General features: G+C 54.5%; 1 protein-coding gene across 5 annotated transcripts in view; it reads left to right on the top strand.

The window, feature by feature from the left end:
* Nucleotides 1-12,196, top strand: part of LINGO3 (leucine rich repeat and Ig domain containing 3) — a 100,563-nt gene extending 88,367 nt beyond the window's left edge. For all 5 annotated transcript variants that reach the window (XM_084614441.1, XM_084614437.1, XM_084614438.1 and 2 more), the window contains one exon: nucleotides 9,182-12,196. In XM_084614441.1, coding sequence (XP_084470567.1) covers nucleotides 9,216-11,033 — 1,818 coding nt within the window. In that variant the 5' untranslated portion in view covers nucleotides 9,182-9,215 and the 3' untranslated portion in view covers nucleotides 11,034-12,196. The remainder of the gene's footprint in view (nucleotides 1-9,181) is intronic.
* Nucleotides 12,197-21,455: the final 9,259 nt, after the last annotated feature.

The raw sequence follows: 21,455 nt of genomic DNA, 5'->3' as shown, positions 1-21,455 counted from the left end.
GGTGGGCCAGGACTGGACTAGCTGCAGAGGGATGCTCAGGCCCAGATTAACCCATCACAGGGTCCTAGGCAAACATGCAGTTCTCGGCTCTGACCTTCTAAACAGAGATTCTCAACCTGGGGGGCACACCCCTGTGGGGGCATGTTGGACTTTCAGGGGGGTTGTGAGCATTCTGATGGTTCAGAATGGCCGGAGGGAGCACCAGATCACAGTGCCACTCACTCAGGTTTGGCCTAGCCACACTGCCCCCACCCCAAGGCCCCCCCCACACACACACACACACAAATTTGGATCCAAGGCATTTTAATGGCCTCCACAAATCTGGGCCCCAGGCATGTGCCTAGTTTGCTGATGTATGAATCTGGCCCTGGGGTGCTGCCGGTGAGGAGTGAGGGGCACCAGCAGAGCTGTGTGGGTGCCCAGGGCTGGCAGAGCAGAGGTCTGTCCCATGTTACCTCAGTCAGTCCCTTTTTTCCACAACACCCCGATGATGGATCACTGTCCTTAGTAGCCTCATGCAGGAACGCCCACCCCAGTACCCCCCCAGCCCTGCGATGGTATCAGGGGACAGTCACGGGCTGCCAGTCGGGTGCTAGCCCCTTGACCGGCATTCATGTCCTCAGGCCCCATCAGCGTCTCCAGAGGGTAACAAGAAAGAACAGGGGTGTCTGCCATTTTCCAGCCTAGTTACCATCGCCACAAGGTCAGTGAATCGAAGTCCTTGGGTGGCATTTTCGGCTCTTGTTACCATCCTCAGATTCTTATACCAGTTGATTTGTTCAGCTGCCATTTTCTCTTCTTGTTAAAATCCTCGTCACAACGGAAAGGGGGGGGGGGGTGTTCAATGGGGTAGGGGGAGCTGGGCACATCCAGGGGGCATTAGAAGGGAAAGACAGGTGCAAAGGGGACAGGGAGAAAACTATCCCCTCTTAGGACACAGGCCTGGGATGAAGAGGGAAACGCCATGAGGAGGGGGCTAGGACAGACCCAGGGGAGGATTTCTCTAGATTTCAGAAGCAAAGAAGGCTGAACCAGTTTGGATAAACTCAGAGCTGAGCCCTACCCCGAACCTTTGTCCCAAACCTGCGCCCCTGTACCATCACCTCCAACCAACCTGCCCCTGAGCCTCTGCCCCAAACTCAGACAGATACCCCTCCCCGGGAGCCTTGGCCCCAGGCCAAACCTTTGGGCCACGGGATACGTTCTGACGCAGAAGGGAGAGTGCCCCCCTGCTGCATCACCGGCGCCCGTCTCTGGAGCACCCACGAGCAGTGCAAAGGTGCGAGAACCTGCTCCCCTGCATGGGTGCCTGGCCACCTTCCGTGCTAGCTGACGCTTCCGACTGCCTTCAAACCCAGCCCCGCGTAGACCATCCAGAGAGGCCAGCCCCAAGGTAGCAAACAGACCATTGACTGGCAGGACCCTCGTCTGCAAGGAAGGGACGCGATCCTTTGGCCAGCTGGAGATGGTGAAGGACACTGATGGCTCCACTAAGGCCCTGAGACTGGAGACAAAGGGTGGTTAGAGCCATTGGTATCTGTGGTTGATTGAAGGTGGCTCCACTCACCCTTTGTCACCCACCTGGGCACTGGGGCAAGCAGACCCCTGCCTGCTCTGCTTTGAGGCTGGGGTGAGAGTGGAGGCAGATCTGGACATCGTGCTGAGGTTAAAGTCGCCTTGTGTTCTAACCCCCATCGCAGGTGGGACTTCACCACCGTCAGCTCCCTGCTGGTACTGATATGCAGGTGGAAGTGGCCGGTCCTAGCTCTGAAATCATTTGTGGTTAGGGATGGAGGAATGTCCTCGGAGGAATGTCCTTCAACGCCAATAGCCAGAGGCTGCCGAAGCTATTCGAGGCACTCAGCTGTCAGGATCTAATGATCACTTCCAAAACTTCGCACTCACGGGTTGTTCCAGGCCTTGCTCTGAATGCCCTGGGGCTGTCCCCAGAGAAAGCAGCAGTCAAAGCTGTACCTGATACTGCTGCCCCGAAGGGTCTGATGCCAGTTCTCCTGACAAGACTGGTCACTAGGCAGATACCCTGGTGATGGGCAAGGCTGGGCAGGAAATGGTTTTCCCACCCTGGGAGATTTTCCCATCCCGAATCAGGAGAAAAAGTCAAAATCTAAAGAATTTTCGCAAAGTGACAAATATGCAAACGAGTCTGTTCAGTCCAGGCCGAACGGTTCATTTGTATTTTGACTTTTTTAAACCTTTTTTTTTTTTTGGTTGTCTAAATTTACTAAACTTTCAAGGCGTAAAGTCACTTTGATGCCAAAATCCCACAACGTTTTGTGCTGAAAATGTCAAAAGGGGCCGTTTCGACAAGTTCAGACCTTTTTTTTCACAAAAATGTTTCAAGTTGGGAGATCCGTTGAAGCTGACCCTCTTCCAGGAATGGGGCAGCCCCATCCCCACCCCCACCACATTATACAGACCTGACCACCCCCCCCCCCAAAGCTTGGCAGAGGGGGCGCCAGTGAGTTCAAGCAACGTCACTCAAACCTCTCCAGGGGTAGCCTTCCCCATAGGAGCCCGGGGTGTGTTCCACACAGATCAGCCCATTTCCTGCTGCAAAGAGCTCCCACCTGTCTGGAGATGTCCCTGTCTCAGCATCCTCCCCACTGAGATCTCAGGTCCAGACACTGAGCCCCTGGCCGGTGGCCCTTACACCACCGGTGCCGTGCAATGGAATAACATTCAAGGGGGAACTGCTGGGAAATGTGGAGATTAGTCAGTGCCCCCGCTGGATTAACGCGGGCTCCTCCTGAGCCTGCCTAGCCGTCACCCCCATCTCCCATTAGTGGGGGCTCCAACGTTCAGGCGGGTGCAAGGGAGTTGGGACCCCACCTGGCCTGTCACCCAGCATGGCACCATAGAATCGTAGGACGGGAAGGGACCTCGAGAGGTCAGCTGGTCCAGCCCCCTGCACTCCTGGCAGGACTCAGTATTATCTAGACCAGCCCTGGCAGGTGTTTGTCTAACCTGCTCTTGAAAACCTCCAATGATGGAAATTGTCCTTATTGTCCTTAACTGCTGGCCATAGATAACCTGAGGGCCGAGGTAGCAGGAAGCATTTTTCAAATGCGTCAAGTTGAATGGGGTGGCCTCTATCTGAGCCCATCCCCCTGTCCCCAGGTGGCATGTGTGCGTTCACACACGGATGTACACACACACACACACAAACACATACTCCTGCCCGTGCAGAACGTGTGAACGTGAGCACCCAAAGCACACATACTCAGGCGTGCACACACACACGTGGGCATACATGCCCACAGGCCCACAGACATGAGTGGCGTGACCCACAGCGTGTGGGTGGGCGGCACCCGTCGAGCGGAAGGGGCAGCCATGGCTGGCTCGCTGCCCAGTGAGTCGGGGTCCCGAGCCATCTCGGGGTCAGACCCAGTTTCCCCAGCTCCAATGGGCTTCTGGCTCAGCTCACAACGAACTCCACCATGTCTGTCCTGCCCGCCACGGGCTCCTGCAGTTTAGTGACACTGGGTGACAGCTGCATGGCTAAACATAGATGCCCGGGGCTTTCCGTAGCCACTTAGCATCCCCTCCTCTCCCTCTCGTGACCACGCCACGCGGCAGCTCGGGAAGGCCAGCCAGGCCGGCATCCCCCAGAGCAGCGCGCCGATGACCTAGCGTGAACTCTTACTGAGATCTAAGGCGTCTAGAGCACAGGCCAAGAGCTAGAAGGCACCATGCTCGCTCCCACTCCCTCCCGTTGCATCGCCACTACCAATAGATAAATTGCCTATTACACAGCGAGCAAAGCTGGCAGCTTCCCGATTGGCACTAGCCCCAACCTGCCAGTGCTCACATTCCCCAGCTTTCGTCTCCCCTGCCTTGAATATTCTGCTCACAGACAATGAGGAGAAGCAAAGAGGTTTTTAAATACAAAGCTGCTTATAAACCAGAGGTGGAGGGATGGAGTTTCTCCCCCATCAGTAGCATAATTGATTCCCCGGCATTCAAATTCCTGCAGCCGCGGCCCCTAAAATAGCACGTTTCCGTGCTGGCGAAGGGCGTGGGACGGCCGACCTGGGAGAGTCGCAGCCTCTGTTGATCAGCACTGGGCGCAGCCGAGGCTGTGTGCTTCAGGCCTATCCCAGAGTGCCCACCTCCAAGGTGGATGAGCCACCCGGGGCCCATGCCCGCCTTGACCTCTCTGCTGGGCCTGGCAAGGAGGGCTGGTTCATGCCAGTTTCCAACAGGACTTAGCGAGCCTGCTAACTTCCAGTCCTTAACTCATGTTGGTTTCAATGGAAGTTAGGCGCCTAAAGACCTTTGCAGTTCTGGGCCTTAAGGCCAGGTTTTCAGAGGTCATAGAATCATAGAATCATAGAATATCAGGGTTGGAAGGGACCCCAGAAGGTCATCTAGTCCAACCCCCTGCTCAAAGCAGGACCAATTCCCAGTTAAATCATCCCAGCCAGGGCTTTGTCAAGCCTGACCTTAAAAACCTCTAAGGAAGGAGATTCTACCACCTCCCTAGGTAACGCATTCCAGTGTTTCACCACCCTCTTAGTGAAAAAGTTTTTCCTAATATCCAATCTAAACCTCCCCCACTGCAACTTGAGACCATTACTCCTCGTTCTGTCATCTGCTACCATTGAGAACAGTCTAGAGCCATCCTCTTTGGAACCCCCTTTCAGGTAGTTGAAAGCAGCTATCAAATCCCCCCTCATTCTTCTCTTCTGCAGGCTAAACAATCCCAGCTCCCTCAGCCTCTCCTCATAACTCATGTGTTCCAGTCCCCTAATCATTTTTGTTGCCCTCAGGAGCCTAAAGCTACAGACAGGAGGCAGAAATCAGTGGGAGCTGGGTGCTTGGGCGTTTTTGAAAATCCCACTGGGGCTAACGTCACAAAGAAACGTGGGCGAGGGACGCCCACACTGGGCTCTCCCACGGCCTGGTGGGTAGGGCGCTCCCCTGAGAGGGGGAAGAGGCTGCTTCAAAGCCTTTCTCCCGCTCCGGTGGAGGGGGGGCTGTGAACTGGGGCAGTCTCCCAGGTGAGTGCTGTACCCAGTGGGTTACAGGCGATAAGGTTGCTCTTCCTCCTCTGAGCACACTTCCTGGCTTGAGCCCTGCAGGCATGTGGGTGCATTGTTCTGGGCCTTGGGCGTCTGGTCTCCAGGCGTGGGGCTGCAGGGCTCATGCTCAGAGGCGGAAATATAGGCACTAAGGGACCTTTTACTGCAAAACTGTAGGTGCCCAGTGGGTTTAGGCACCTATGGGGGGCAGCTGAGCAGGGCTTTTGCAGAGCCCAGTGGGGGGGGGGCGATTCTGGGATTTAGGCTCTTAAAGTGGCAGTTAGGTGCATACAGCAATTTGTGACTTGCTCAAGGTACGGCTCTGCAGCTTTAGGTGCCTAAGTACCTTGAAACTCTGGGTCTATGTCCCTTTTGCAAATGGGCTCCTAAGTCAGATAGGTGCTTTTGACAATGCTGCCCACACGCACTCACCCTCTGGGGCCTGGCCCGAGACACTGCCCCTTCCCCCAGCTCGTGTCACACAGAGGGAAAAGAGCTGAAATCGTTTTGAATGACGGGTTCGGGTGGGATGCTGCTCTCAGTTGCGCCGGTGTAAATGCAGAGTAGCTCTTCAGAGCCGCTGGGCTGCGGGCAGACGCTGCCCCTTTATTTGCCGAAGAGCAGCAGCGCTTGGCTACTGATGCACGGTTGTCGAGTTTTGCAATGATGTGCCGTAGTGGGGGGGGGGTCCGCCCCGGGTACAAGATTTTTAATGTGTGTCTTCCGCACAGTCGTGACTCCACAGCACTCCTGGGTCTTAAACCCCCCGCCCACCCCCACCCCCTGACATATTAACCCTTAGGGTACCGGACGTGCTGGGAGAGAGGCGGATTAGACAGTCAGGACCCAACCCAGAGTGGGATCACTTGGGTCCCTGGCCCAAAGCTGCCTTTTGAGGTTCAGGTTCAAGTGACCCCCGAATGCTGAGTCACACAACTCAAGCCCTCCCGCTGCACCAAGCCCACGGATTGACGCCAGCTTTGCACCATACTAGAGCGCTCAGGGATGCTCTGGGGACCACGAGCTGGACGTGGCGCTCAAAGCACAATCTGTAAGTACACGTCTCCTGGGGGGTCCCAGTGAACACCCCCCACCCCCACCCCAGCTACCAGTGTCGTCAAACTCTCAGTACTCCGCTTGGCCTCGCTCCTGCCACGTGGTGTCTCGCTCTCGACCCGAACGGCTGTGTGACTCATGAGGCCAGATCCGGCCCTGGTGTAGCTCCACAGCAGTGACCGGGGCCCCGTCCCTGTCGCCATCAGATAACCACGGTGAGTGGTACCACGGTGGCCAGCGAGTGGAGGGGTCGGCCCAGCTGCGCGATGTGGCAGATCCCGGGTATTTACTGCCTTGGGAGCTCAATGCTGCCCGAATCGAATGGTGCGGCCCACAGCCCTACAACTCTGGCACGCAAAAACGGGGACGGCTCATTAAGGGACTGCCAGCAGGAGCTGGGAAAGCCAGTTAGAGAAGGAGGGCCTGTTAATAGGAAATGACTGAAAGAGACAAGAGGAGTAAGCCAGGCAGACAGGCTCATAAGCCAGATGTCAGCAGAGAAAGGAGTGACTGGATCTGTCAGGGCTCCCAGGAGAGGAGGGTGGAGAGTCAGGTTGGACCCCACGTGCTCCCCACAGCTCCAGGCAACGCGGCTTTTGGGAGACCCCCCTGGCCAGGGAGGGAGGGTATAACGTAGGGTGACCAGATGGCCCGTTTTTAAAGGGCCAGGCCCATTTGGGGGGACTTTTTCTTATATAGGCTCCTATTACCCCCCCACCCTCTGTCCCGTTTTTTCACACTTGCTGTCAGTTCACCCTAGTATAACGTGAACCCTGCAATGGTTCATTCGAGTCTCTGGCAAGCACAGAGTCCCAGCCTGCCCTCGCGTCCATTGAAGGTGTTTAGTTAGATTGTCACAGCTCCAAGCTGTCAGGTCCATTGACCCTAACAATAAATAGAGTGTAAACTACTTTGATGAGTAGCCGCCATCTGGGACAGGGCTGTCTTTTCATTCTGTGTTTGTACAGCACCTAGATATAAAATATCATAGCATATAATTAATTCTGCACCAATGTAAAATTAGGCTCATCACAATAACAACAATAATGTAAGCCAGAACCACATAGCAAATTCTCTTACACCCTCCTCCCTCCCCCATCACTCCATTACCTCCCACAAGCGCTCAGGGGAGCTTTGCCTTGTGTCCAGAAGGTTCACAAACTCCATCTCTGGTGACCTGGCCAACAAGGGATTAGCCAGTGACCACTAAACTCATATGAACGGAGGGGAAAGCATGGCCTAGTAGGTAGTGAAGGACATGGCTGACTGCTAAGTTAGGGGCCTGCCCCAGCCAGGGATTCAGCATATCCTTTGGCGCGTCATTCCAGCCTTCTGCACCTCACTTCCCCGGGCTGTAAAATGGGGCTAATAACACCTGCCTAGTGTGAGGTGTCATTACTGTGTGTAAAGCATTGTAAGATAGACAGATGGACGCTGGCAGAGAAAGGGCAAAGGATCTGGAAGTGAGGGAGGGCGAAAGACTGCAAGGGGGTTGGGGAGGATGCAGGGCAGTGCAGAGAAAAATTAAGTTGATAGAAAAATTCTAATCCCTGCAAAACGAGGACAGTTTCATCAGCTGGAGGGCGGATGGAGGAGGCTAAGGCCCGTGCATTATAATTCAGGGGTCAGAGGTCAGCAGTAATCTATAATCTACAAAGAATGAATTGTACAATCTGCAGACTTCCTAATCCAAACTCTGACAAGGACGCCTCTGATCCACGCTGTGCGAACAGCCTGTGCACCCAGGTCGTGCAGCTGCGAGAATGCTGTGTCTGGCAGGATGTCACACACACACACACGCACACCCCTCTCGGGCAGGGCAGGGCTACATCACAATGGGAGTGCTGCGGGACCATGGTGGGGCAGGAGGGCAGAGCCATTCAGTGCACCAGTTACAACTTACACACACACACACACAACATTCACTCCCTCTGTGTTAAGATAATCACAGGCCGCGTCTACACTATGGGTGCTGAGCAGCACAGATATGGAGTTGTAGCAGTGCTCCTGTCGCACCATAGTGTAGACGCTTCTTCCAGTGATGGAAGTTTTTTTTCCTCATCTCTGAGCGGTGGTAGCTAGATCAAGAGCGTCTACACCAGGGGTTCGGCCAGCATAGCTACAGCGCTCCGGAGGTGTGAATTTTGACCCCTGAGCATCGTAGCTATGTTGACCTAGCTGTTAAGTTTGGACCAGGACACAGACCCAAAAGCGTGCACCTGAAAACACTTACGTCTTCTCTACACACACAAGCTGTGTCAATTTAACTGAAGGTGTGATGTTCACTCAGCGTGGGTACCCTGGTGCAACTTTGTGTGTGGACACCGTCACATGGGTTTAAACCTGGCTTGCATCAGTTTAGCTTGCCCTTCTGAAATGAACTTTGGGTAAAATTGATATAAGAACGTCCACACTCAAAGTTATACTGGTTTAACTGAATTGTCTTCACAGCAAACAATTTGTTAAACCCGTGCAACCTATGTGTAGACGAGGCCTTATTCCAAAGGGGATCTTGATAACAAGGGCTTGAAGGGTTCTGGGCCCCTGAGAATCACGACTTGGGACATACCCCATTAAGGGCCAGACTCAGTTACTTGAGTTATTCCATTAAATCAACAGTTATCCTGATGTGTACCAACTCAACGGCCAGCCCTGCCAGAGGCAGAATGGTCTGAATTAGGAATCAGTGCAGACTTGGTGGGGACAGGTGGTCCTGAGTGCTAATCCTGCCTCTGCTGGGTGACCTTTTGCAAGTCGCTTTGCCTCCCCGTGCCTCAGTTTCCCCATCTTCAAAATAGTACTGACGTTTCACAGGGGGTTGTAAGGCTTATTTAATTCATGTGTGCACAGAGCTTTGAATTCCTTAAGGGCTGAGGTTTTTTTATTTTCCCTCTAGGCCGCTTGATAGTGCGCTGAGGAGAGCATTAGAAGCCCTTGAGTGAAACGTGCAAAAGCAGAGTGAAGTGTTGTTAAAGTACAAGAGTGCGCAAAGCTGCCAGTCAGCCAGGCCTGCAGCTTCACAGGACCTTGTTAGCATCTCATGTGTTCAGTCGGTTAACACTGCTTCTGTCTTTCTCTTCCAGGTGCATGGGAGAATGGTAGTGCGACCATAAGATCATGCTCTACACAATGACATGTTGGCTTCCAGTCCTGGGCCTCCATTGGATTCTTCTGAGCACAGCCCAGGTGGCGGCCTGCCCGGCTCGCTGCGAGTGCGCTCCTCAGATCAAGTCCGTGGTGTGTCATCGCAAACGCCTCAGCTCCATCCCCGAGGGGATCCCCACCGAGACCAAAATCCTGGAGCTCAGCAAGAACCGGATCCGCTGCCTGAACCCGGGGGACCTGTCCCCTTACCCTTTGCTGGAGGAACTCGATTTAAGCGAGAACATCATCGTCAGTGTGGAGCCTGGGGCCTTCAGCAACCTGTTTAACCTTCAGATCTTGCGGCTCCGAGGCAACCAGCTCAAGCTGATCCCTTCTGGAGTCTTCACCAAGCTGACCAATCTCACCCTCCTGGACATCAGCGAGAACAAAATAGTCATCCTGCTGGACTACATGTTCCAGGACCTGAGGAACCTGAAGAACCTGGAGGTAGGAGACAACGACTTGGTGTACATCTCCCAAAGGGCTTTCTCTGGCCTCCTAGGCCTGGAGCAGCTGACCATAGAGAAATGCAACCTGACGGCCATCTCAGCCGAATCCCTCTCCTACCTCCAAAACCTGGAGGTCCTGCGGCTCCGACACCTCAGCATCTCCACGGTGGAAGATGGGAACTTCAAGAAGCTCTGCAATCTCCTGCAGCTGGAGATCGACAACTGGCCGCTGCTGGAGGACATCTCGCCCACCAGTTTCCAGGGCCTGAACCTCACCTCGCTCTCCATCACCTACACCAACATCACGGCAGTGCCCACGGCCGCCTTGAAGAACCTGGTGTACCTCATGTACCTGAACTTGTCTTATAACCCCATCAGCACTGTGCCCAAGGGCTCCTTCAAGGACCTCATCAGGCTGCGAGAGCTCCACATGGTGGGGGCCTTCTTGGTCTCCGTGGAGCCTCAAGCGTTCTCTGGTTTGAGGCAAATCCGCCTCCTCAACCTCTCCAACAATTTCCTTTCCACCCTGGAGGAGAGCACCTTCCATTCAGTGAACACGCTGGAGACGCTGCGCGTGGACAGGAACCCGCTGGCCTGTGACTGCCGCCTCCTCTGGATCCTACAGCGCCGCAAGACGCTCAACTTCGACGGGCAGCAGCCCATGTGCTCCTCACCCCCTGAGATCCAGGGCAACGCCCTGCGTGACTTCCCAGACTCCATACTCTTTGAGTACTTCACTTGCCAAAAGCCCAAAATCAGGGACCGAAAGTTGCAGCACATAACAGCCCGTGAAGGGCAGTCTGTCTCCTTCCTCTGCCGTGCAGACGGAGAGCCCCTTCCTGCCATCGTCTGGGTCTCCCCTCAGCACAGGATGATCACCACCAAGAGCACTGGACGAGCCACCGTCCTGCCCGGGGGCACGTTGCAAATCCGCTTTGCCCAGGTCCAAGACAGTGGCACCTACATTTGCATCGCTAGCAATGCCGGAGGCAATGACACCTACTTTGCCACCTTGACGGTCAAGGGGCATCCCGTGGACGGCTCCCTTTATGCAAACCGGACCTTGTACCTCAGCGAGTTCAACGACACCTTCCACAACAACACGCAAGTCTTCTTAAAGTTTACATTGGACCTCAAGACCATCCTGGTCTCCACGGCCATGGGCTGCATCACCTTCCTTGGGGTCGTGCTCTTCTGCTTCCTGCTCCTCTTTGTGTGGAGCCGGGGGCGGGGACAGCACAAAAACAACTTCACCGTGGAATACTCCTTCCGCAAAGTGGATGGCCCCACCACCACCGCCGGGCAGGGCAGTGCCAGGAAGTTCAACATGAAGATGATCTGAGCGGCCCAAGGAGGAGGGTGGTTGCTAGTCCACTGCCTGCCGCCAAATGGGGCCCTCCAAGAGCCCGGCAGGGGGTAGGAGCATTCTTCCTTTGTTTTCCAAGTGACCACTTCGTCTGGTCATGTGGCTTCACTCCTCCGAGGATCGAGGCAGTAAAACTCGCGGAGGAACCTGGCTGGGACATTGGCTCGGTTCGACCACAAGGGCTTGGAGGTGACTGGGAGGAGCGAGCGGTTTTCCTCGTTGGCCTTGAACTGAGCAGAAGCATCACTGGAAACGGCCCCAGGGGCCTCCCAGCGGCTTATTCCCATTTCTGAGCACACCCCACCTTCTTTGAACAGTGAGATCCCCCCACCCACCCAGGTCCCAGAGGGCAAGAGCGGGCCAAGGAGGCATGCACAGCCCTTGTGGGTCAGGGCCTCGCGATGTAGCTAACATTCTTTTGTATCAACTATGCATTTTTCAGACCTTGAGCAAGCAGTGTCTGGGCCCGGAAAACCTGCTTCCTTTTTTAAGAGACCATCTGGAACCTTTTCTCGGTTGTTGTTTATGGTTCGTTTTTAATTTGTTGGGTTTTTTTTTTTAAATGAATTTCCAACAGACGTCTTCCTGGGCGACAAAGGACTCCGGCAGAGCAGCTCCCGGCTGCCCTGGCATGCGCTCCAACCAGCCTGGGCGGCTCGATCCAACACAGGGGAGGTGCTGTGCTCAGAGGAGTTCCTCTCGGCATTCGGAAGAAGGGGCGGCAAACCCCGGCGCCTGGGGAGGGAATCCCCCTGCACAAGCAATAATAACCCAACCCGACAGTCCCTTCCAGACATACGGGTCTGTGCAGGCATGAATGCCACCCCATTGGCGCTGAGCGGTATTTCCCCAAAGCACACTGGCATTTGAAGCCAGCGAGCAGGCTGCTGGTTGTGGTGGCAGCAGAAACGGGAAGCGCAGCCCCTGTGAGTAATGGTCAGGCCTCGGCAGGCTCAGGGCCGAGCTAGCTGGCCCGCTCGCAGAGGAAATCACCACGGTAAAAAAAATGACACTGTCTCGACTGCGTCTCTCGCTGCTGCTGGCCTCTCCGCTCTGTTCTGTCCCTGCCCCTCCCTCTGGCTCCACCTCCACTCCATCCTTTCTCTCGAGGCCCCGCCCCTTCCCCGCCCCCTCCCTGAGGCCCCACCCTCATTCCGGCTCTTCCTGCCCACGCTCCACCCCCTCCCCGAGGCCCCTGCCAGCCTGCCGCTCTCCGCCCTCCCCCAAGTCCCTCCCCAAGCCACCAAACAGCTGTTTGGTGGCGGCCACACGGCAGAACAGCTCTTCGGCAGCAGCGCCGTCCCAGAGCTGTGGCTGGTGGGTGTTGAGCATCCATTATTTTCCCCATGGGTGCTCCAGTTCCGGAGTACCCACAGAGTCGGCGCCTACATGGGGAGAATCCCCCATCCCTGTTCTCGGTGGAGCTGCTCCCAGAGGACAGCAGGGTGGAGCTGGGCACACAGTGGGGAGGGATGATGAGGAGCTGCTCTGGCTCCCCTGTGGGAATGGAGGATACTCAGCCCCTGATCCTGTTGGGGGTAAAGAGGCCCTGTCACCCATCCTGGATGAAAGGGGAATGTTTTGTCTGGCCGTGCATCTAACTGCCCAGCTGATGAGTAGTTACCCAGTGTGCCTCGATTGCCATGGCACCTGTGTGTGCAAATTAGGTGTGCGCTTGTGCTTGCACTAATGGGCATGCAGAAATGCACGGGCAGTTTGGAGACCCTGACTCTCTGAGAGGGCACCCCCAAATCAAAAGAGGCAGCCACCAGTGTAAAAAGAGAAGTCCTGACCTGTGGAGCGAGAGAGTGAACCAGACTCATTGAAACAGAGAGTCAGACCCAGGCCGCAAGAGAGAGCACCTGAGCTATGCAATCAGAGCCAGATCCAAAGCCTGAGCCATGTAAAGAAAGGGTCACCCCAAAAACCAGCTGGTCTTTTCTCGAAGCGATCTCCATTTAACCCACAAGCTGGTCTGGTCCTTTGGCTTGCAAGGTCTGCCAGGTCTTCAGAGACCAGCCAGGCAGTGGCAAAAACCATACCAGATGCTCCCGTGCCTGTAGGGCTGTAACAAGGCTGGAAAATAAACAGCTATTTAAACAATAGCATAACAAAGGCACGCTCCCACCCCTCCAACCCGCAGAGAAACACAGGCAGAACCGTTAAGCACAGCAAACGCCACTGCGGCGTTAGCCTCCTCAATTAACCCTTCCACCCGCGGCCACCGAGGGGCCGAAGGTCCCAGCCATGTGAGCGCGCCTGGCCCAGACGCGGATAATAATTCTTCTTGCTGCTCCATTTGTGCCACGGCATTTTCTGTTCACAACTTTGAGTTGAAGGGAAAACAGGGATCATGTCAGACAAAGCGGGTCCATATAGCAGGAGATTTTTTTTTTTAAAGGAACCCCGGGGAGGGGGCAGGGCGGCAAGTGACTATCCCAGGTGGGCATGAACTGGATTCGGGATTTGCCCAGGATCTGTGGGTGTTTCACAGCTTTCCCTCTCCAGCCCCACAGAGCAATGCTAACAAGTCACATTGCTGCACCTCTTCCCCGCTGAAGGCCATGTTTAGAGGGACGGCATTTCTTTACAGTGCAGCCGGCTCATCAAGCCCGTTTCACCGGGAAGGTGCCGCTTCTGTTTTATTATCCTCCCGGCCCCTGGCTGTTATGACGCAGAGCTGGCTGGATATCAGTCTCTGACCACGTTACTCAGCCCGTAATGTACCCAGCAAAATCGTTCTGCTGGATGGTTCTACTATTAAAGTCATTTGGGAGGGACCCCAGGGCAAGCCATGGCCCCGTTCTTTGCCCCATTTTACTCATATGTAATCATCCGTGCTTGTTAATGCTAATTCGGCACCCTCAATGTGTAGGTCCCTTACAGAGCAGCTCGTAGGGGTGCTGTGTGCACCTTAATTCAGGATTTAGTGGGTGCAAAGCACTTTGAGCTCCATGGAGGAAAGGCCCAAAATAAGAGCATTATAACATAATATACTGGTTAGTGTGTGCGCATGCACAGCACTGTCCTCTACTGGATGGAATGGGAACTGCTCCACTGAGTGTCATAGGCCCTATACTGCTAATGGAGATTTGCATTTAGCTTGAGTGGCAGGAGTCTGTGCTTCCGAAGCAGAAGCAGCTGGGGTCTAGCTCCGCTGCGGTCTGAAGTCTTAAGTAGAGCTGTGCAAATAATGGGTTGGTTTTTTTGGTTCACTGGCAGTTCTGAATGGTGGGGAGGTAGAGGGGGGCGGAATTAATTTCAAATCAAATCAAAAACAGATTTTTTTAAAAAACGTTACCAAATCAAAATAGCAAAAACCATGGTTTGGGTCGAAACAAAACATTTCATTTCGACTGTGTGAGGGGTTTGGGGTGTTTTTTTTACAATCCCTTTTAAGGCAGTTTTCAAACAAAACATCATTTTGAACTGCAGAAGTTGAAACCTTTTGACTTTCGCTGAATTTTTTTCCCAACACAATCTAACTATGCGCTTTGGTGTTGCCAAATCTGCAATTTTTTTTCCCCACCGAAAAAACAAAACAAAAACGTTTTGGCTGAAAAGTTTCACCCAATGCTACCCTTAAGTAGCCACAACGTGCAGCATCAGGAGACGTATTTATCAGCTCCGACGGTTTTATCCCACATTGGACGTCCCAGGCCTCCTCGATCTGTGATATCATTTTCCCCACAGACAGAAAATCTTCACTTCACATGGGGAACGAGCAGGAGGCAAAGGTCTTGAATGCATGCAAAGAAAGTGTCCTCACTAATGAGGAACAAGGGGAGCGGGAGGGGGACTATATAGCTGATGGGCCTGATCCTGCTGCTTTGAAGTCAACAGCACCAGAGGCATCAGAGGAAGCAGGACTGGGCCCAGAATCCCATGCTGGCATGAGTCATCTGTGCAATATTTTTCAGTTTCACTTTGCAGAGTTCCTGCAGATTTTGTCTTTGATTCCCATCCAGAGAGGATCCACCAGGCAGCTCAGCGAATGGTTGCTCCCCTGCTCACTGTGGGTAGAGGGGGTGAAGGACTGGAGCCCATCTCTTCCTTTGTTTTTAAATCATGTCATTTCCCCTTAGTTTTTGAAAAAAATGGAAAAATAAAAAGGTCAAATCTTTCAGAGCAAATTTGCAAACCCGGCTACTCCCCATCAGCATAGCCCCGGTTCTCTAACCCCCGAGCCAGAGGCTGTGCATTGCACTGGGGAATCTCAGCTCCCTCTGCTGCACTCCAACTCATCTGGCCCACAATATGTGCCTTGCAGTGTGCAGACTGGCACAATCATTTTCACTAGCATGGGCCCGTGCAAACCATTCCTAAGGGCAGCAGGAGTAACCGTGAACAGGACTGGGGATCAGGCACCCTGGGTTGTTGCTGGGTAACTTTGGTGAATCTATGTCCGCTGTGTGTGTGTGTGTGTCCCAGGGATCTTGACACCACTCCAGGGTATCTGGGACAAGCAGAACCGCTTGCATGTTTTGGGCTGAATTTTATAATGGCTGTTGGAGAAAACCAAAGATCATGAATCCTCTGTGCCTCACAGGCACAAGAACAGGACAACAGGTCTCCTCGAGTTGTCGCCTCCATCCAAGAGCTGAAGTGCGGAGTGGTGTTATTATTACGTTCAGCCCCATGAATGGCTCCCGGGGGAGGTGTTAACATAGCCCATGATAAATTGTAGGCATGAATATACATGCAGATTAACATGCGTGCTTGGCATACAGATACCAGCCTCTGCACGAGCACCTGCTCCCATCCCCGCTGCTCTGCACCAAGGACCTCAAGAGACGCTATCCTCCCCCCGCCCACCCTCCACCATCTCCTCCCCCGCCTCCTCCCCCGCCTCTGGCACCATCACGGACTTTCTCTGCGAACGTTCACACGGGAGATGTTAGTTTCTTGGCTCCCCTGGTGGATTAAAACAGGTCTCAGATGCTGAGACGCCCCCAGGAAGGAGACTGGGAGGCCTGACACCCTCTCCCCTGGGGCAGGTGGGTGGCTTTTTGCCCCCGCCCCCCTCCTTTATTTTCACAGGTTTTTTCCTCTCCACTTTCTCTTAAGCCCTTATGTGTTTTCTCCCCCTCCCTTTGCTCTTGATGCTGCGTCCCCTGCGCCATGACACACCTGCCGGGCAGCAGCTACCCCAGCTGCAAGGCCTGGGAATGGGAAGACGGCCCTCCTGACTGACTCAGACCCTCCAGCCCAGGCACGTTGGCCGAGGGGTTGGTGCACCGGGAGTAGGTCAGGGCAGGCAGCAGACCCCAGCACTGTGTGCCCAAGGGCACCAGGACCCTGCCCAGATGTTATTTTGTGAATGTGTTTTAGGCACAAGGGGTTTGACAATTTAATCCTAAAAGGCACAAGGCCAAATTCCTTCCTGGATGAAATCCACTGGCCTGGGTGAAGTTACAGCCGGGATGAGTCTGCCCGTTCACGTAGCCCACACGGAGGATGTTATGGAACCCGAAAGGGTCACAGCAGCAATTCAGGTTGAGCCAGAGAATCAAATGGCCTGACTGGTTCATCGGAGACACTGAGATCAGAGATGGACAAGACCTAGGTCATCTAGTCTATCTCCTGCACCCTGTGGGCTTTAGGGCCTCTGCTCCAGAGCTTTGGCCAGCCCCGGGTCAAATGACTCACACAATGTGGCTTCTGACCCCTGCCTGGGGAGCCTGTGTGTTCCCCATTGCTCACCCTGTGTCCCGTTCCCCCCGGCCTCTCCCAGTGCGAGGAAGCTCAGGAAGGGGAACCAGCCCTGAGGAGCGCCCACAAGCAGCTGGAAAGGCAGGCATCACTAGGACCCAGAAAGAGAGGGCAATATGGGGGATTGCCCCGCGATCCGGCAGCTGCTCTCTGGGACCATGTCCTTCCTCAGGGCCTGCAGTCCTCGGAGACTGGGCCATCAGCATCAGAGCCTCCCAAAGGTGAGCGGGATCCACCTTCAGGCCGTCCCGAATGACTTACCCTGTTAGAAAGTAAACATTCCACCTCTGTACGTGACGCTTTGTCATCGTCCCTCTCTGGGGCTTGCCCTGGCACCAGGGGCGAGCCCACGTCTCTGCTGAGTCCATATGGCCTGCAGCCGGTTAGCACACAGGCGACCCGCAGAGCTTGGGTGGGGGGGTCTTTCTTCAGCTGCCAGCACAGTGACATGGAACTGGTCAGGCCAGGCTCTGTCTGCCAGGCTCCACAGACAGACATAGGCACCATTGGGGTCTAGCCCTGACTCTGAGCCCGCCCCACCATGCCTTGGCACAGCTGGGCTCACATGGGTGCCAGGCCTCACCCTGCGAACGAGTGCGGCCCTACATGTTGAAACAGACCCTTTAGTTCAAACCAGGTCAGGGGGATCATCCCCAACAGAAGCCCCCACCCTCCATGTAGCCGCATCACCCCCTACTCAGCCACTGCCGGCAGGCACCAGGGATGCCGGGGCGCCCCTGTTTGTGAGGCTCCGTGGCCCTGCCTGGATTGAGAAGCCAGAAGCGTGGGGCAGGGAGGGAATTCAGTCCCAGATGGGACTGGGGCTGGGTAACCAGGGCGGAGGCCGTGACTGAATGGCAGAAGACATGAAGGAGATGGACGGGCTATGCACGAGCCCCTCGACCAATTCCCCCTGGCCACGCCACCTCTTCACACACGCAGCCCCAACGGCCTAACCAAAGGCAGCAGCGCCCAGAGACCAACCTGCCCATGTCACAGGGACAAGCAGAAGAGCGGGGCTGACCCCGCACCCACACTGAATTGGGGGGCAGCACCCAAACATTGTGGCTTGAGTCCCTCTCTGCAAGGGTCTAATGAGCACGCCCCATCCAAACAGCCGCAAGCTGTGACATTCAGATCCTACCCCAGAGCTGCCCGCCTGGCCTCTGATGTCAACGCGGCTCTCTTTCCTTTGCCCCGATTCATTCATCCACTGCTGAAAATGCCAACATGTCTGCCCTCGGACTGCCAGCAGCTGGGAGCCACCTGCAAGCTTTTCCTCCCCACCAATGCCACCGCTGATCCCTCCTCCAGCCCCCAGCCCACCCCCAGAGAGCTATGCATGCCACGTTGTGTCAGGAGTCCAAGTGGTGTCGACCACGCAGTTAGCAAGGCCATGGTCAGTGTCCGGGGTTTTTTTTGGGGGGGGGGGCGGTGAAAACTTAAGAGCTGGGAAGCCCCGGATGGTTCCTATGGAAAGCCTTGTCCGCACAGAACATGTCCGGTTTCCTATGTAACAAGCATGTGAAATATACCTGAGAAAAGCAACGCGCCTCCCGTGTCATTTTTCTTCCTCCCCCTCTGCGGAGCGACGTAGGAGAAAAGGCAGAATCGGTGACTGACGGCCTGGAAAGAGGAGAAGTGGGGCGTAGCCACAACCGGCCAGGTGCTCCCAAATCAGGGTCTGAAATCTGCACTGTCACACCAGCGTGAATCTGAGTCTGGGCCTCTCTCGCTCTGGCTATCAGGAGTCGTTCCCGTGCACGCCATGGACTTGCTCCAGTCTAAAGCTGGGGTAAGTGAGACGAATGGGTACGTCTACATGTCACACTAAGCTCAAGCTCTGACTCAGGTTTGAGACGGAGCCCCTTTTCTGGCTCTCAGGACCCAGGACCTAAGACCCTGCTAGAGGTGTGGGTCGGAGCCCAAGTCCCGCTCTGACTTGGGTCCAAGCCCTGTCACTTTGCGGTGTGGATGCAGGTCAAGTTGCAGTCCCAAGTCAGAAGGGCTGGGTAGTACAATATGGACCTGTTAGCACAGGTGGTAGACCCGGGTCCAGCAATTGTAAGCCCCGGTTCACAATGCAGTGTGAGCTTGGAAAGACTGAGTCCACAAGCCCAGGTTCCACAGAGCTGGGCTTAGAGTGCAGTGTAGACATACTCTGACTCCAATGGAGTGACTCCAGATTGACACCGCCCTGGCTGACAGCAGGACCTGCACCCCCGACAGAGCCATTAGGGCCCAGATCCCCAAAGGTACTGAGGCATCTAACGCCCACTGATCTCAATGGACTAGGGCACCTCAACACCTTGGAGGACCTGGGCCTAACACCCTAACTTTGGTGATTGGCACACAGCCAAGCATTTCTCCGTTGGGTCACACGCATTTGTAATGAGTCTGGGGAAAGGGATTGCTCTGCATTGGCTCTCCCCAGAACCAGGAGATGGTCTCAGGGAGTGCCTCACAGATCGGCATCTGCATTGCAAGCAGCACCCCACAGGGCAGGCTAAGGATTCAGAGGGACGTGGAGACAGTTGTCTCTGCACCTCGTGTGATCCAGATCATCCCGTCTGAACTGCCAGGCCTAGTATCCAATTATTCAGCTGCTGCAGTGTCAGCTGCTAAACAAGAGACAGCCCAAACTCTCTTGGTTATTATTATGTGCGCTGCGGTAGCATCCAGGAGCCCCAGGAGCCCACTGTGCTAGGCGCTGTACAAACAGACGAAGATGGTCCCTGCCCCAGACAGATTCCAATCTCAGTAAATCTCTTGATTTAAATCCATCGCTAGCTGGAAACAAACAAATAATGAAGCATGAGAACTTCATTATTCAGGTTGGCATGAGTACTTCTTTTTGGGTGGGACACAGAGCTTAAGAAAGAGTTAACAGGCCCACTTTATATTAACATGGCACCTACAGAGAGTTTGCTAAGATTCCGGGTGGATTAATAAATTGCTATCAATTATGAAGTAATTATGCATGTCGGGTTTTTTAAATACTTAATAGATGATGCTAAAACAACCTGTGGAGGGTCACTGATGCAGCACCTGCCCCGTGGCCCTCTCACAGCACTGAACAAAGGCGGGTCAGTGTCATGATCACTGCTTGACAAATGGGGACACTGAGGCACAGAAAGGCAAAGTGACTTGACCAAAGTCACACAGCAAGTTACTGGCACGGAAGAGAAACCAAAAGTCCAATTGCCCAGCCCTAGTGCCCTAGTGTTTTCATCACTAGATGGCCTTGTCTCTGCTACATATATATACCTGGACACCTGGTCAGTTATCCAACCACATTCAGTCACGGCCCCATCCCTGGTTCCCCAGTCCCCCCACCCAGCCGTTTGCACAAGGAACTCAAGAAGTGCAGGGGCAGCAGCAGTTATTACCTGGTGGAAAGTCAATTACTGACCCTGCCAAGGAACAGCTTGGAGGTCGCCTGGAGAGCCCTGAGCCAAATGGGGACTTATTTAAAGGGCTCTTGGGTTACCAGGTGCTTTGCACCAGTCGCCCACCCCAGTCCTCGTGAATGAGGAACAATGCGGCGACAAATAATCGTGAACTGGACTTGATGCTTCCGTTGGCTTCAGCACTATGACATAGCTCGCTGCCCCCCCCCCACCCCAGCAGCCCACAGGTCAAATTGGGAACACAGGCAAGATCAGAGCCAGCATGAAGGAGAATTGGGCGGGGGGAGGATGAAGTTTGTGGTGGGGGGAACGTGATCAACAACTCACTTGACAGGAGAGGTGGGTCTGATGCTTTGCAGGGGGGCTAGTGAGGCAGGGGTGGGGGGACTCATAGAGTCCTTTGTGTTCTGGTTAAGGAGCGACTGCACCCTTTCAGAACATGCATGCTCTACTTCTGATGCCTCTGCAACTACCTGTCACTGAGTGGCAGCAGTCCCGGATTGGGGCGCTCGAACCAGACCTTGGGCTGTGTTAGAAGGCCCAGCAATGTGGGGATGTTCATGGGTGAGTGAACTGAGAGCTTCAGCAGATCCATACACCAGAGCGGTCTTGGCCAGTTGGGCGTAATCAGGATGACTCAAGCTCTGTGTCGGCGGATCTTCGGTTGTGGTATCAATGGGATGAGAGGGAAGGTTTACCCCAGAGGATCCTTCCATGACATTGGTAGGGTATCTTGCTTCAAGCCCTTGCCCAGAGCTGCTCTGGAGTTGTACCAAGGAAGTTTTGAGGTGTAAAGATCCAAAGCTTGTGTTCCCCGTTGGACGAAGATATTGTCAAGAACTGAACTGTGAATCTCCCATTTGTGGAAAAACGTCCACTCAGGCTCTCTGCTAGGGAGTTTTGCAGCCTTGGTAAATATGCTTCTGATGGGGTTATGCATGGCTGATGCAGCAGTTCCAGAGGGCGACTGCATCCATGCACAGAGGGAGAGATCTCACTTCCCACTGCTTGTTTGTATAAAATGTTGTTCTTATGATGTCCAACATTATTTGGATATGTCTGGATTGGACGAGCACGGTGAAGGCGATGCAGGCTCACTGAACCACCTGGAGTTCTAGTAAATTGATATGCATTCGGGACTCCCGCAGGATCCAGACACTTCGTGCTCTATGATCTCCCATGTGAGCACCCCAACCCAAAAGGGAGGTGTCAGTAACGACAGCTGCCGCAGGAGTCAGTGTGAGGAAAGGGATCCCCCACAAACATTTTACAGTTT

The sequence above is a fragment of the Lepidochelys olivacea genome (genome assembly GCF_965140295.1).
Source record: "Lepidochelys olivacea isolate rLepOli2 genome assembly, chromosome: 25".
Classification (NCBI taxonomy): domain Eukaryota; kingdom Metazoa; phylum Chordata; order Testudines; family Cheloniidae; genus Lepidochelys; species Lepidochelys olivacea.
Note: the sequence above shows the minus strand (reverse complement) of the source record. Positions and strands in the feature narration are given on the sequence as shown.